Raw genomic sequence first — 14,796 nt, forward strand, 5'->3', positions numbered from 1 at the left:
TTATTTTATTTGTGTTTTCTTAATTCGCTAGAACATAACCAGCTGATTTTTTTTTTAAACAAATCTAATAAAATTGATAGAGTACGGAAAATAAGCTTAAGGGAAATAAATCTAGATCAAAGGTATCAATGGCATGAGAAAGTATTAAATCATCGAAGCAATTGTGTGGGAATAATGGTCCTGATGCAAGGTACGTACACATAAAACCAAATACAATATGTTTCCAATTATCCCAAATGCTCAGGACTGGATGTATATCAGTTAACTGCATTGTTTGGATAACTGAGAAATGGCTGTAAGTAGCCCAGAAGCATCAGCAGAATAATTGTATCAGCCATCGCCGATCCCAGACACCTTCCAAACGCTGTCACCAAACCTGCCCAGGAGGCTGATCCCCAACACCTCCCCACTGCCATCGCCGAACCTGACCGGGAGGCCAAGATCCCCACTCTGATCCCAGACAGCTCTTCACTGCTGTCGCTGAACCTGCCTGGGAGCCCAAGGATCCCATTCCAATCCTTGATACTTCCCCAATCCCATCACTGAACCTGCCTGTGAGCCTGAGGTCCCCACTCCAATCCCAGATACCTCCCAACCACTATTGCCACACCTGCCTGGAAGCCCGAGGTCCCCACTCCTGCCGCCGCCATCTCCCTAGTTCTACCCTCCTACCCCCATCTCGCCCAGTCCGACGCTGCTGCCACCACCTCCACCAGTGTGATGTTTCCAAAAAAAACAGTGACCCTAATGCCTCCCAAATTAGATTTGTTCTTATGCCAACTCTGAGGACAGCGGAGAACCAAGTAGAGTGAAGAGTAAAGAAGAAATGGAAAGAGAGCATGGAGGGAGCTACCTGAAATGAGGACAATCTCCCAATCTCCAACCTGTCAACTTCCTCCAGTCACTCAATGATGTTACCAAATTGGGCTAACAGTGCATCAAAGCCCCACATGAGCTCAGGTGTTATATTTATATATATAAATGTCTTTAAAAGAGATAAATTGTGGGGATTCAGTGTAGGACACCTCATAGATACATTTTAAATAAGATGTGAAGTGCAAGTAAGAACTTTGATGAAGTTAGACATTCAGGCACCAGTGATTTTTGCAAAGACACTGGTCTTTGAAAAGAATTTCAAAAGCTGGTGCAAATAAAAAGTCTGGGCTCAAGTGCTGATAAAGATTTTACAAAGTGGTTGGGGGGGAGGGGGAAGGGGAGAGAGAGAGAGAGAGAGAGAGAGAGAGAGAGAGAAAGAGAGAGAGAGAGAGAGAGGGAGAGAGAGAAGTCAGTTCTGCTTTTGAGGCTGCAGCATGAACAACCTGGCAGACTTGTTGAAAACCCCATTTTGAAGACAGGTTGTGAGTTCTGAGTTCAGCCTGTTCAAAACTCTTTTTGTCCTTACAAGAGGAAATGGCTGGCTAGAGTGTTTTTCCTGAAATAAGGGAAACAAAAGGAACTCTGTAGTGACTGTAAGTAGAGGTTATCACTGGGATGGGGTACGTTTCTTCAGCAAGACACTGAAGCGACTGATCGGTGGAAGTCAGTTTGTGTGTGGCCAGCAAGTAACAAATATCTCTCTGAAACCAACAAGGACCTTCCTGAGTGGTAACCATTTACCTTTAAGCACCAGGTCCTGGTGAAAATTCATAAATGTTAAATTCTGTGTGCAGTATAAGAATTGCCTGATACTGGTGAACTTGGAGAAGTGAGAAGAATTTTCCTGAACATGTACACATTACATACATGTGCACTTAGAATTAGAAGGGGGTTAAGTTAATGGTAATAAGTTACAGTTTGATTCTGTTTTTACGTTCAAAGAAAATTAAAGCAACTTTTGTTAAAGTAACCGTTTGTCTTGGTGAATTTCTATTGCAGCTGGGTTTTGGGGTCCTCTGGGCTCATAACACAGGTGAATTTTTTTTTCAACTTGTGATGTCATGTTGCCACCAAAATTTATTTTGGGTAACAGAATTTTGGTTAAGTGGTTTTCAGATAATCAGAAGCTTACTGTATTCTCTAAATGCCTCCCACTGAAAGAAACTTGTTTAAATTGTGATTGTTAATAATATTCAATATCACCCACAAAAAACAGGCATTCAAAGTCCTTGCAAAACACAAAAGTGTTCGAGAAACTCAGCAGGTCATGTCCTTACTCATTTCTGCAAACAACTGTCTTCTCTCAGCCATGCTATTTTCTGTCCTTCCACGTTCTTCAATCATTCTAGAGGGCAAAAAAGAAAACAAATGAGCAATTAGTGATCACCTCCCATTTGAAAATACAGAGCAAGCTGTTCTATTTGATATAAGTTTATACAAATAACTAGCAAGATGTGGGCTGGAAACAGTAGTTCCGCACAAATCCATGCCATCAAGTGTTACCACGTGAATTAAGACACTTCTTCAAAAAGGGAAAAGGAGAAAACAAATTGCTTTAGTAAAAAAATCAATACAAACTGAGAACTGGTACATCAGATATTCATTTAGAGATCAGACAAAGACTAAGACAAGTGAGATCACAAGATAATTAACTATGAACAAGCAGGTATGGCCCGTCTTGAATGACCTACCCAGAGAAACACTTTTGTCCCCACAAGTTTTATTTTTATTTCGTGGTCTTCATTATTATCTCAAAGTTTAATTTTCATGTTAAGCAATTTTAGTTTTCACCAATAACTTGAGACATCAACTTTGACATCAACGTTTTCCTGTCCTTCACTCAGAATCAAAATCAGAATTTACTGTCGTGAACAAATCATTAAATTCATTGTACTGCAACAGCATCACAAACGTTCATATAAACCACTTTATAAAAATAAATAAAAATAGAACACGAAAAGTCAAAGTAGGGCAGTGTCCTTGGTTCATTGATTAATTGGGAATCTGATGGGAGCGGGGAACAAACTGTCCTTGTGTTGCTGAGTGCTCATCTTTAAGCTCCTGTACCTTTTTCCTGAAGGTAGCAGAATGTAGTGGAACCATTGTTAATACTGTTTGTATATGTATGGCTGGCCCATCCCTTACTGATTGTACCTATGGCTCCTCCCCCTTGATTCCCCTAATAAAGGCACAACGCCATAATCCCTCTCCGGAACAAGCTCGAGCCTCAGGTCAGCAACACTAGACATGCCTTCTGTTTATGGAAATAAAAGCCTATCAGTCAGGTAACTTCTAGTCTTTTGAGTTATTAGAAGAGCATCAATTTTATTACCATAATTTCTTTTGGAATAGAAAAGTTGCTGAGTCCAGAGAGGCTGGAAATTGGCCCGTGATCACCGGAAGCATCTGACAAGTTCAAACTCTAGCTAAGCTGCTTCAATGTGTTTCTCAGGCCTCCATTGCGATTGTCCAATCCAACGCAGACAAGCTGCATTTACTGTTCTCATGGGATGGGAACTGTGTTCACCCAATGGTCAGAGACTGTAAGACATTCACCTGGCCCAGGTGAATGGAGTCTACACAAGTCACATCCTAGCCACATATAAGCAACAAACTTGGGAGGCAATCAAAGATTACCTTTGGGTCCTGCAAGACTTCGGATGGGCCTGCGGCTGCAAGGCTGCATCATCAAAAGAGTACACGGAGGAGCTGATCATCGTGCCTGTGTAGCAGGCATCAGATCGGATTACATTCACCAGCAACTGCTAGAATACGGTGAGCTGAAGCTTCAGAAAGCTATTGAACTGGCTAAAACTCTGGAAGTAGCCTTCCACAATGTGGACTTTTTCTCAACCGATATTGCACCCAGGGCATGGGGAATGCAGGTGCTGTCATCTTGAGATGCAGGATCGCAGGCTGCCTCACATCCCAACCTGACTATGACCACCACCGGAAGTGCTGCCCAGCAAGGATGTGGTCTGTTCTGGCTGCAGGACACCACGCAAAGGTATGCAAATCCAAGCAACCTTCTAGCCCAAGCAGCGCCATGTATGGGAAGTGGGGGCTGCTGCCATCTTGGACGATGTCACTTCAGACAAACAACAACAGCACCATGTACTGGATGCCACCATCTTACCAGAAAACAAGCCAATACCAGCAGATCAGACAGCAACGCTACTCCAACTTCAGCAACATTCAACAAAAGTAGCCCTCATCAGCTCACCAGATCAATGTTGGATATAGAGGTAAATGGATGCAAGATGAGCTGACTGTTAATAGTGAGTGTATAGAGAGCATCATCTTACTCGACACGGTGCAGCGTTATTCCCTCACGGTGAGACCAGTGAGTTACAGAGTCTCCATGGCCTCTAAGTCCCCTGTCAGAGATCCTTGGCAGCTGCATAGTGACGCTGACCGTGTGTGGAGCAGAGTACAAAAATTTACAACTCTTTGAGATGCCATAGCTCTGCATACCCGAACTTCTAAGGTTGGACTTTCAGTGGCATGTTAACAGCATCACCATGAAATATGACGGGCCCCATTCCTCCCCCCGCAAGGTTTGCAACCAACAGTTTTAAATCTAACCAACAACCCGTGCAACCTGCGGGCTCTCCATCCTGTGGATTTCTTCCCCACTTCTGTTTACCATCCTCACCCTCGACTGTAAGCCCATTGTCACCAAGAGCAGAGGATATCGTGATGGGGATAGGGCCTTTAATCCAATCAGAGGTGAGACAGCTCCTGATTGAGGGGATCTTCGAACCCAGTACAGCCCCTGGAGAGCTCAGGTAGTGGTGGTTAAGATTGGTGGAAAAATACTGAATGGTTATCGACTACAGTCAGACCATTAACAGGTTTACGGAACTAGATGCGTTCCCCCTCCCCTGCATAGCCAATATGGTCAACCAAATCACTCAATATTGGTATTTTCCACCATTGACTTAAAGTCAGCATACTACCTACCAGCTCCCTATTTGTCCAAAGGGCCATGTTCGAGACTAATGGCCACCTCTACCACTTTCTGTGGGTCCCCTTTGGGGTCACCAATGTCTTCCAGAGAGCTGCATCATGGAGAATGGGGTTATTGGTCTTGATCCTGACCACATGCACCCCCTGTGGGAGCTCCACTTCCCCACAGCTCAAGGTCCTGAAAAGGTGCCTGGGGTTTTTCTCCTATTATGCCCAGTGGGTTTCTAACTATGCAGATAAGGCCCCCACTCATAAAAGTCATCTCCTTTCCTCTGCACCCAAGGCCGCGATGCACACTGTGCATTCTAGGTGGAGAGTGGTGCTTCCAACTTTGCCCTGGATGCCACACTTAACCAGGCGGGTAGACCCATAGCATTTTACTCCCACACCCTCCAAGGCCCTGAGATCCGGCACTCTTCCATCAAGAAGGAAGCCCAGGCCATCACTGAGGCGGTATGGCACTGGAGGCACTATCTTGCTGGCAAACAATTTACCCTGATGAACATGCAGTCATTTTCATGTTCAAAAATTGCAAGGTTCTGAGGTGAAGAATCAATCTCTCTACCTACAACTATGATATCTTAATCTTACACTGTCCCAGAAAGCTCAATAAGCCTTTGGATGCCCTGTCCTGAGGGACTTGTGCCAGAGTGCAGATAGACTGTTTGCAAGCCCTCCTCGATAACCTCTGCCACCCTGGGGCCACAAGGTTCTTGCACTTCATCAAAGCCCGCAACCTCCCCTATTTGGTTGAAGACATCAAAACGATGACCAGAAACTGCCAGGTCTGTGCGGACAGGTCGCATCTGATTAAGGTCACCCGCCCCTTTGAGTGCCTGAGCATGGATTTCAAGGCGCCCCTGCCCTTTTTGAACTGTAACGTATACTTCCTCAACATCATTGATGAGAATATTCATGTTTCCCATTTGTCATACCCTGCCTGGACATGACCGTTGCCACTATCTTTAAAGCCTTGCACAATCTCTTCATCCTATTTGGATACCCCTGCTATATTCATAGCAACCAAGGGTCCTCCTTCATGATTGATGAGCTGAGCCAATATCTGCTAGACCATCAGCTACAGCCCCCGAGAGAATGGCCAAATGGAAAGGGAGAACGCCACCATCTGGAAGACTGTCCTCTTAGCCCTGAAGTCAAAAGGTCTGCCTGTCTCCCACTGGCAAGAGGCCCTCCCTGAAGTGCTCCACATAATCAGATCCCTCCTGTGCACCGCCACCAGTGCCACTCCACACAAAAGGTTGTTTCCTTGCCCAGGAAGTCCACAATGGGGACCACGCTTCCATCTTGGTTGATGTCCCCAGGGCCTGTCCTTCTCTGGAAGCATGTGAGAAGCCACAAGTCTGAACCACTGGTTGAGAGGGTTCATCTCTTCCACTCTAACCCCCAGTACGCCGATGTGGCACACCCGGATGGACACGAGGACACTTTGTCCGGGACCTGGCATGCGAGGGAGGCCCCAGGACTCCGGCTAACCAACCAGCACATCCACCCCCATGATCATCCACCACATACCATGTCACACTACCCAAGCCCTGCTGCACTGTCTCAGTTCAGTCGCCAGACACCCCACACACCAACAATGACCAGACCATCCAGGAGTCAACAAATGATCCACAGCCGGCACTATGATGGTCACTCAGTGGACAAGACCACTGGACAGACTGAATTTGTGATGGGCATGGAACCCATATCACCCTGCCGGACTTCTTTTAAAAGAGGGAGTGAAATATGGTGGAATCACTGTTAATACTGTTTATATGTGTATTGCTGACCTGCTCCTTGCTGATTGTACCTGTGCTCCTCCCCCTTGATTGCCTTAATAAAGATGTCAATTCCATAACCCCTCTCCCAGAACAAGCTCGGGTCTCAGGTCAGCAACATGAGACATGCCCTCTGTTTATGGGAATAAAAGCCTATCAATCAGGTAACCTAGTCTTTGGAGTTATTGGTAGCACATCACAGAGGGGATGGCATGGGTGGTGGGGGTTTCTTGAGGATAGAAAATTATCTATTTTAACCAAGTTTTAGTTTCCTTTGTATCCATGAATGCTCTCAAATGATCAATATATCTCTGTTCACTGAAAATTAAAGTCTGCTGCTTTCTAAGGACACCACCTCTTGTAGTTGCTATGGATGGAGTGAAGTCTGCTGCCCATGATGTCGCAGCCTGAGTTACAACCCTCTGCAGTGTTTTCTTGTCCTGAGCATTGGCACCTCTATATCAGGTAGTGATGCAACCAGCCAGAATGTTCTACATAGTACACCTGTAGATGTTTTCAAGAGTCTTTGGTGACATACCGAATCTCCTCAAACACCTCACAAAGTGTAGCCGCTGGAGATCCTTCTTAGTGATTGCATCGACATGTAGGCTCCAGGTCAGATCCTCAGAAATATTGGCACTCGGGAATTTGAAGTTCTTGAGCTCCACTACTGAGCCCTCCATGAAGACTGGCTCATGTTCTCCTGACTTCCTCCTGAAGTCCACAATCATCGCCTCGGTTTTGCTAACATTGGGTGCAAGTTTGTTGGTGTGACACCACTCAACGAGATGATCTATCTCCCTTCTGTAAGCTACCTCATTGTCATTTGTGATTCTGCTGACAACCGTGGTGACATGAGCAAATTTGTAGATAGTATTGGAATTGATCCTGGCCACACAGTTATGGGTGTATTGCAAGTGGAGTAGTAAGCTAATCATATATCCTGAGGTGTGCCTGTGTTGGTAGTGAGTGAAGAGGAGACATTTCCAATTCTTACTGACTGTGATCTTCCAATGAGGAAGTCAAGCATCCAGCTGCAGAGGTGGATGTAGAGGCCCAGGGTTTGGACCTTGTTGACCAACACTACTAACATTTCCAACAACACCCACATTGGATTTTATAAAATGACTCCGGTATCAAATTCTATCAAGTCTGTTGCAAATGAATTAAGCCATTTTATTGGATTTGCCACAATTCCCTGGAGTTATCACTTCCTCAGAAAAGTGAAGGTGGGTCATCATGGATCTCTATTTTAACCAAGTTTTAGTTTCCTTTGTATCCATGAATGCTCTCAAATGATCAATATATCTCTGTTCACTGAAAATTAAAGTCTGCGGGTTTCTGAAATCCGGTCAGAGTGGCCTATCGGGAGGTTTTCGAGTTTGGAGGCAATGGAGTTCTTGACCATGAAGCCAACACCAGATAGGTGTCATTCAGCCTGAGGCTTGCCAGACCAGTTCTTGGAGGCTGCCTACATCTGCAAGGCGGACTTAGCTGAGAGCGACTATGTCGATGTCGAGTCTGAGGAGTTCATGTGCAATGAGGGCAGACCGATGTTCAGGTCGACGGCTGTCAGCTTTGTCTAGCATGATTCTGATGTTCCAACATGCTAGCTTGAGTTTGTGTGCATCTTTGGAGGGGGAGGACGTGGACCTGTCCTTGCGCCTGCGCAAGGGAGCTTTTAGGTGGAGTGCAGTGTGCGCAGTACTGGCCCCACCCTTTACACCCATGGTTCATGTGCCGTGGCCAAGCAAGCTGGAACATGGCAGCGAGGTCCTTGGGTCGTAAGTTTTATATCGGAGTGACCTTCTCCTATGCAGATTGCCTAACTGGGCTGAAGAGGCCAAAAACACAGAAGATGCTAAGAAAACTCATTATGTGTGAAGAGACAAATATAATTAACACTCAGTTCAAAGGCCTAAAGAACTTTTTTTTTAGAAAGTACAATTTCCTGAAACGTGAAAAAACAATAATTTTTATATAACGATATTGTCGCTTTGCACTTTTATACTCAATATCTTGTAGAATTGCCTCATCTGCAGATTATTACCATTATTTTCTGTGTTTTTTTTTCAGTTTTCCAGCATATGTATTTTTTAAAAAAATGCCTACTTCTCTCTCCAATGGAATTTCCATTTTCTTTTACTTTGTTCACCCTCATTTTTTTTTCTCTATGGAGACACTCCCTGACCTGGGAACATTTCCAACTTTTTCAGTCCTGATTTACTCCTGATTACCTTATTTACAATTGGCTGATGGCTCTCTGGTGGCCTCAGCTTAACTTGTTCCTTTTGGATATGGGATCCACAATCACCTGGTTTTGGTATTTTGTACCTTACCAATGTCCATTTATTCTCATGAAATAATCATCGTAGTTGTACCAATCTCAACAATCACTCTTTGACTCTATATTTACTCTTTTCACCATCACCCTGCCATGTAGATCACCCTGCCTCTGCAATTAACATCAGAAGCAATGGACTAATCACTGCAGAGAAGGAAAGCAGACTTTTGGAAGTCATGGTCACTTTATTCACCTGGTCTTTGTATTTCATACCTTTATAGACTGTCCAGCAAAACTTGATATCAATGATATGACTACCGATTTAAACTCTTCAAACATACATTGCCAAAAAAACACTTCAAAAACTTCAAAATTTTAACATTTGAAAACATTTGCCATTTCAAGGGAAGTTTTTATGAGTATCATCTTTTTTGAGGAGTTATTTGAGTGCAGTGTTAAGAATTCTAATCATATTATTTGTGTTACTTTTATGCCAACATTCCATGAACTTGACAGGAGATTTAATGTTCTATATTTGTGATTATGTTCTCAGTTCTGTGGATTCCAATTTTGTACTTAATCTGCTTTGCTCAAATAGTTTCTTCAGATATATTACACTCTTAGCCAACAAAGCAAACCCAAAACTCTTTGCTCCAAAAGTTCAATCAAGCATTAGAAGAAACACAAATATGCAGCTGAAAATAGGTTTAACACAGAGTGGAATTCAAACAAGGTCATTTCCAGATTGCATCGCACCACACCGGAAATGTATTCCACGGCTCATACCACAGGGACAGGCCATCCGCCCACATGTCCATGCCAAACATGATACTCATGTTAAATTAAAACTCTGCTGCTTGCAGAATATCCCTCCATCCTCTTTATGTTCATTTATCTGTCTGGAAGCCTCAAATGCTACTATTGCTTCCACTACTACTTCTGGCAGCCCGTTCCAGACACTCACCACTCTCTGTGTAAAATATTTGCTCCACACATCTCCCTTAAACTTCCTCCACCTCATCTTAAACACATGTCTTTCAGTATGTGGCGCTTTTGCCCTTGGGTAAAGATTCAAACTGTCTACACTACCAATTCTTCATATGATTTTGTAAACCTCTGTCAGGACTCTCCTCACCTTCCTAAATTCCAGAGAAAACAACCCAAATTTGTCCAGTCTCTCCTCATAAATCTGAACCAGATAACATGCTGATAAGCCTCTTCTATTCCCTTTCCAAAACCTCCACATCCTTCCTGTAATGGGGCAAGAAGAAATACACACTAATCTAACAAAAAAAAATTCTATAACTACAATATTGTCGCTTTGTACTTTTATACTCAATATCCTGTCCAATGAAGCCAAGCATACCATGCTTTTCCTCAACCATCATATTTCCTTGTGTGGCTACTTTCAATGAGCTATAAACCTGGAGCACCAGATCTCCAAGAAAATATGAACTTTAAGAACCATGCGATTAACTGAGTATATTCCTCTTTTATTTGACCTCCTGAAGCACAACACTCAATACTTGTTCAGATTAAACTCCAACTTACATTTCTCTCCCCATATCTGTAACTATGGTTTTGTATTCTTAGATAAACCTCGACACTGTCCACTACTCCATGAATCTTTGAATCCTTTGCAAACTTACTAACCCAGCAAACTTTTCATCCAACTGTCATTGTCTCACACATGCACACGCTCTCTCTCTCTCTCTCTCTCTCTCTCTCTCTCTGAGGTTGGGATCTGGGCTTGGGTTGCCAATGGTTTGAAATGAACTGGAGTCTTGTGTGGCTGCAAAGGCTACGGAAGCACTGGAGGTGCAATCCACAGACATTCGGTGACTCTGGAATTACTCTCTTTTGCTTCTAATTTTCTGACTGCAAGGCACGCTGGGAAGTGCTAGTCTTAATGGCGAATATTCAAAAGCAATTTTGATTAATATTACAGTTCCATTTTATTACATGACATGTGCACACCCGCGTACACACACACACATGCCTTGGATCCCATGCATCTGTACTTTCTGAGTTATCTTGCCATGAAAGACTTGCTAATCACCTTACAAAAACTATATATACAGCATCTACATTAAGGCTCAAGAATGCAAGTCATTATCACAAAGGACCCTCATCTTCCTGATCATAATCTTTTCTCACAGTTACTTTTAGGCAGAAGAAACTAAAGTCTGAAAATCAGCTCCTGTCAGTTCAAGAATAGGTTCTTTCCATCGACTATAAGGTTTGTGAACCTCTCCTTGTTATACTAATTAGGGATTGCCAGACACCACAGAAGGATTGACTGAAATATTGTAAAATCACTTTTTTTTTGTATTGGAATAACTAAAAATATATTACATTTTTTTATTTATTATCTCTCTTTAATTCAATGAAGTGTACAGTTAATTTTGTCAGGTTTTTTTAACCATGTACCTGTTCAGCTGTAGCAAATAAGGATTTTAGTTCATATTATCATCATCCACTGCCCTACCCTCATCAATCATCTGTTAACTTTTTTAAAAAAACCAAATCAAATTGAAAAAACATAACATACCCTCGTAAATCTGTATTGATTGTTTTTAATCTGACCATGACTTTCCAAATGTACATAAATCTTGTCCAAAAGTATCCTTTTCAATAGTTTGCCTTCCACTGGCCAAAAAATTCCTGGATTATACTTTTCTCCCCCTTCCTGAACAGATGTACAACATCAGTCACTCTCCAGTCCTCTGGGACCTCTCCTGTTGCTACTGAGGATCCCAAAAGCTTTGTCAAGTCTCAATAATCTCTTCATTTCCCTCCTTAAATAACAGGACAAATCACATCAAGCTCTGGGGATATATCACCCCAAATACTCCTTAAAAAAATGCAAAACCACCTCTTTCTTGATGCCAATACAAGAGCTAACACATGAGCATTCTCCACAACACTGTTCATGTCCTTCTCCTTGATGAATACTGATACAAATTACTCAATTGGAATTTAACCCATTTCCTCTGACTCCAACCATAAATTCCATCCTTTGTCCTTGTTTGGGTCTAAACTCTCCCGAATCATTCTCTTGTTTTTAATGGAAGTATAAAATGCCTTTGGTTTTTCTTTAATCCTGCTTGCCAAGGGCATCTTTTGACTCCTTTTGCCTTTCCTAAGGCTCTGCTTTGAGCTCTTTCCTGCCATCATTATATTTCTCCATGGCGATGTCTAATTGTAGCTTCTTGAACCTGACATAATGCCTCCTTTTTTGTCTCAACTAAATTCATGATCTCTCATCATCTAAGGCTTTCTGACATTGCTATCCAAATCCTTCCTTCACACTGGAACATGCCGGTCCTGCACTCTAATGAGATCATCCTTAAACAACTACCGTATGTCAGTTGTGGCTTCCTGACAACAGCTGGTCCCAATTAACACTCCCTCAATCATTTCTAATTATGTCTAACCCAACCTCCCCCAATTTTGTAAATTTTCAAAAGGCCTAGATTATCTCCATCCATAACTACCTAGAAAGATAAGAAAGAGTGATTACAATTCCCAAAATACTCCACCAAAAACTCTGATCATCTGTCCAGGCTCATTTGCCAACACAAGGTCCATGTGGGTCCCCTTGCTGGTTGGGATATCTTCAGCTTCTAGAAACTCTCCTGGATGCATTTAAGAAGTTCTGCCCCATCCAAGCCTCTAATGCTAAAGATATCCCAGTCAATCTTGGGGAAATTAAAAGACACCAACTACCTGTTACTTTTGCAACTTTCCAAAACCTGTCGACATATCTATTGCTCCATTTCCCAGTGACTATTGAGAGACCTATAGTGCAGCCCTATCAAAGTGTTTTCACTATTTTTATTTCTGCTTTCTTCCTACACTGTCTCAGTAATTAAAATCACCATTATCACCATTAGGCCCTCTGAGTGCAGCTGTAATACTCTCTCTATTAGTAATGCTTTGCCTCCATCTCTTGTGCCTCCTTCTCTATCCCATCTAAAATAACAAAACCCAGGAGTATTGTGCTGTTAATTCTGTTTCTCCTGCAGCCATGTCTCCAAATCCATAACAACATCATAATTCCAAGTACCGATCCAGACTCAAAACACTTTGCATTAAAATAAACCTATATCAGTCCCTCAATCTCACTGTGACTATTCACCTGTCCCTTCCTTTCAGGCTTTACAGCCCCAGCATCTGTCAAACCCTCAATTCCTGTACTTGCTGTCCCTTGGCTCAGGTTCCTTACCTTCTTCTCCCACCCCTTTCTCCCATCTCCACCCCCACCAATCTAGTTTAAACCCTCCCCAGTAGCATAAGTGAACATATCCATGGGAATATTGATCCCCCTCCAGTACATGTCACACCTTCTGTGGAAGAGAGCTCATTGATCCAAATATATGAATCAGTCCCTCCTACACCAGCTCCTTAGCCATGCATTATTCTCCTATTTATTGACTCACCAGCAGTGGCATCGACAGTAATTGCAAGATTACAAACTTGGAAGTTCTGCTTTTTAAGTTTCTGCTCAGCTCACTGAACTCATTTTTCTGGACCACGTCTTCCTTCCCACCTCTGTCATTGGTACCAACCTCCAGGTGATCTCCCTCCTCTCAGAATGTCCAATACCTGATCAGAAACTCCTGGATTGTGGCCCCAGGAATGAAACACATTATCTTAAGACATTATTCAAGCATGGGTCCCAGCTGTGCTTGCCTTTTTGTTAGCTATGTGCTGCACAGACAAGTCTCCTCAACTCTTCCTCTGCTATGCTGATGACTACATTGGTACTGCCTCATGCACCCATGATGATCTCATCAACTTTACCACTTCACTCTCAACTTTTACTCCAACCTCAAATTTACTTAATCTATCTGTGGCAACACTCTCTTATTTCTTGATCTCTCTGCCTCCATTTCTGGTGACAAACTTTCTACAAACATTTTCTACAAACCTATCAACTCCCACAGCTATCTTGATTATAACACTTTTCACCCTATGCCCTGCAAGGATTCCATTCCTTCTCTCAATTTCTCAGACTCCACCACATCTGCTCCCAGGTCAAGATCTCCTATGCGAGATCATCAGAGTTATCCTCCTTCTTCAAGAAAAGTGGCTTCCCCTCTACCACCATCAACTCAGCCCTCTTCTATTTCCCACACATCTGCCCTGGCCCTCCCAGCCCTGAGATGCAACAAGGACGTCCATGGTAGGTAAATTGATAGAAAACATTCTTAGGGATAGTATATATAAGTATATGGAGGGACAGGGTCTGATCAGGGACACTCAACACGGATTTGTGCGTGAAAGGTCATTTTTGACCAATCTTGTTGAATTTTTTTAAGAGATGACTAGGAATGTTGATGAGGGTAGAGCAGTGAATGTTGTCTATATGGACTTCAGTAAGGTCTTCGATAAGGTTTCGCATGGGAAGTTAGTTAGGAAGGCTAAGTCCTTGGGTATTAATTTGGAGATAGTCAAATGGATTCAACAGTGGCTGGAAGGAAGGTGCCAGAGAGTAGTAGTGGATAATTGTTTATCAGGATGGAGCCCAGTGACAAGCGGTGTACCTCAGGGTTCGGTATTGGGACCATTGCTGTTTGTCAGATATATTAATGATCTGGAGGATGGGGCAGTAAATTGGATTAGTAAATATGGAGATTATACTAAAATAGGGGGAATTGTGGATGATGAAGAGGGTTTTTAAAGATTGCAGAGGGATTTAAACTGCAGAGGAGTGGGCAGAAAGATGGCAGATGGAGTTTAATGCTGATAAGCGAGAGGTGCTTCATTTTGGAAAGAATAATCAAAACAAGACATATGTGGTAAATGGGAGGGCATTGAAAAATGCAGTGGAGCAGAAAGATCTAGGAATAATGGTGCATTGTTCCCTGAAGGTAGGAGCGC

General features: G+C 42.9%; 1 protein-coding gene across 22 annotated transcripts in view; it reads right to left on the bottom strand.

The window, feature by feature from the left end:
* dtna (dystrobrevin, alpha) overlaps positions 1-14,796 on the bottom strand; it is a 438,543-nt gene that overhangs the window by 221,853 nt on the left and 201,894 nt on the right. For all 22 annotated transcript variants that reach the window (XM_069921569.1, XM_069921565.1, XM_069921564.1 and 19 more), the window contains one exon: positions 2,154-2,221. In XM_069921569.1, the coding sequence (XP_069777670.1) occupies positions 2,154-2,220 (67 nt within the window). In that variant the 5' untranslated portion in view covers position 2,221. The remainder of the gene's footprint in view (positions 1-2,153; positions 2,222-14,796) is intronic.

The sequence above is a fragment of the Narcine bancroftii genome, chromosome 2, assembly GCF_036971445.1.
Source record: "Narcine bancroftii isolate sNarBan1 chromosome 2, sNarBan1.hap1, whole genome shotgun sequence".
NCBI lineage: Eukaryota > Metazoa > Chordata > Chondrichthyes > Torpediniformes > Narcinidae > Narcine > Narcine bancroftii.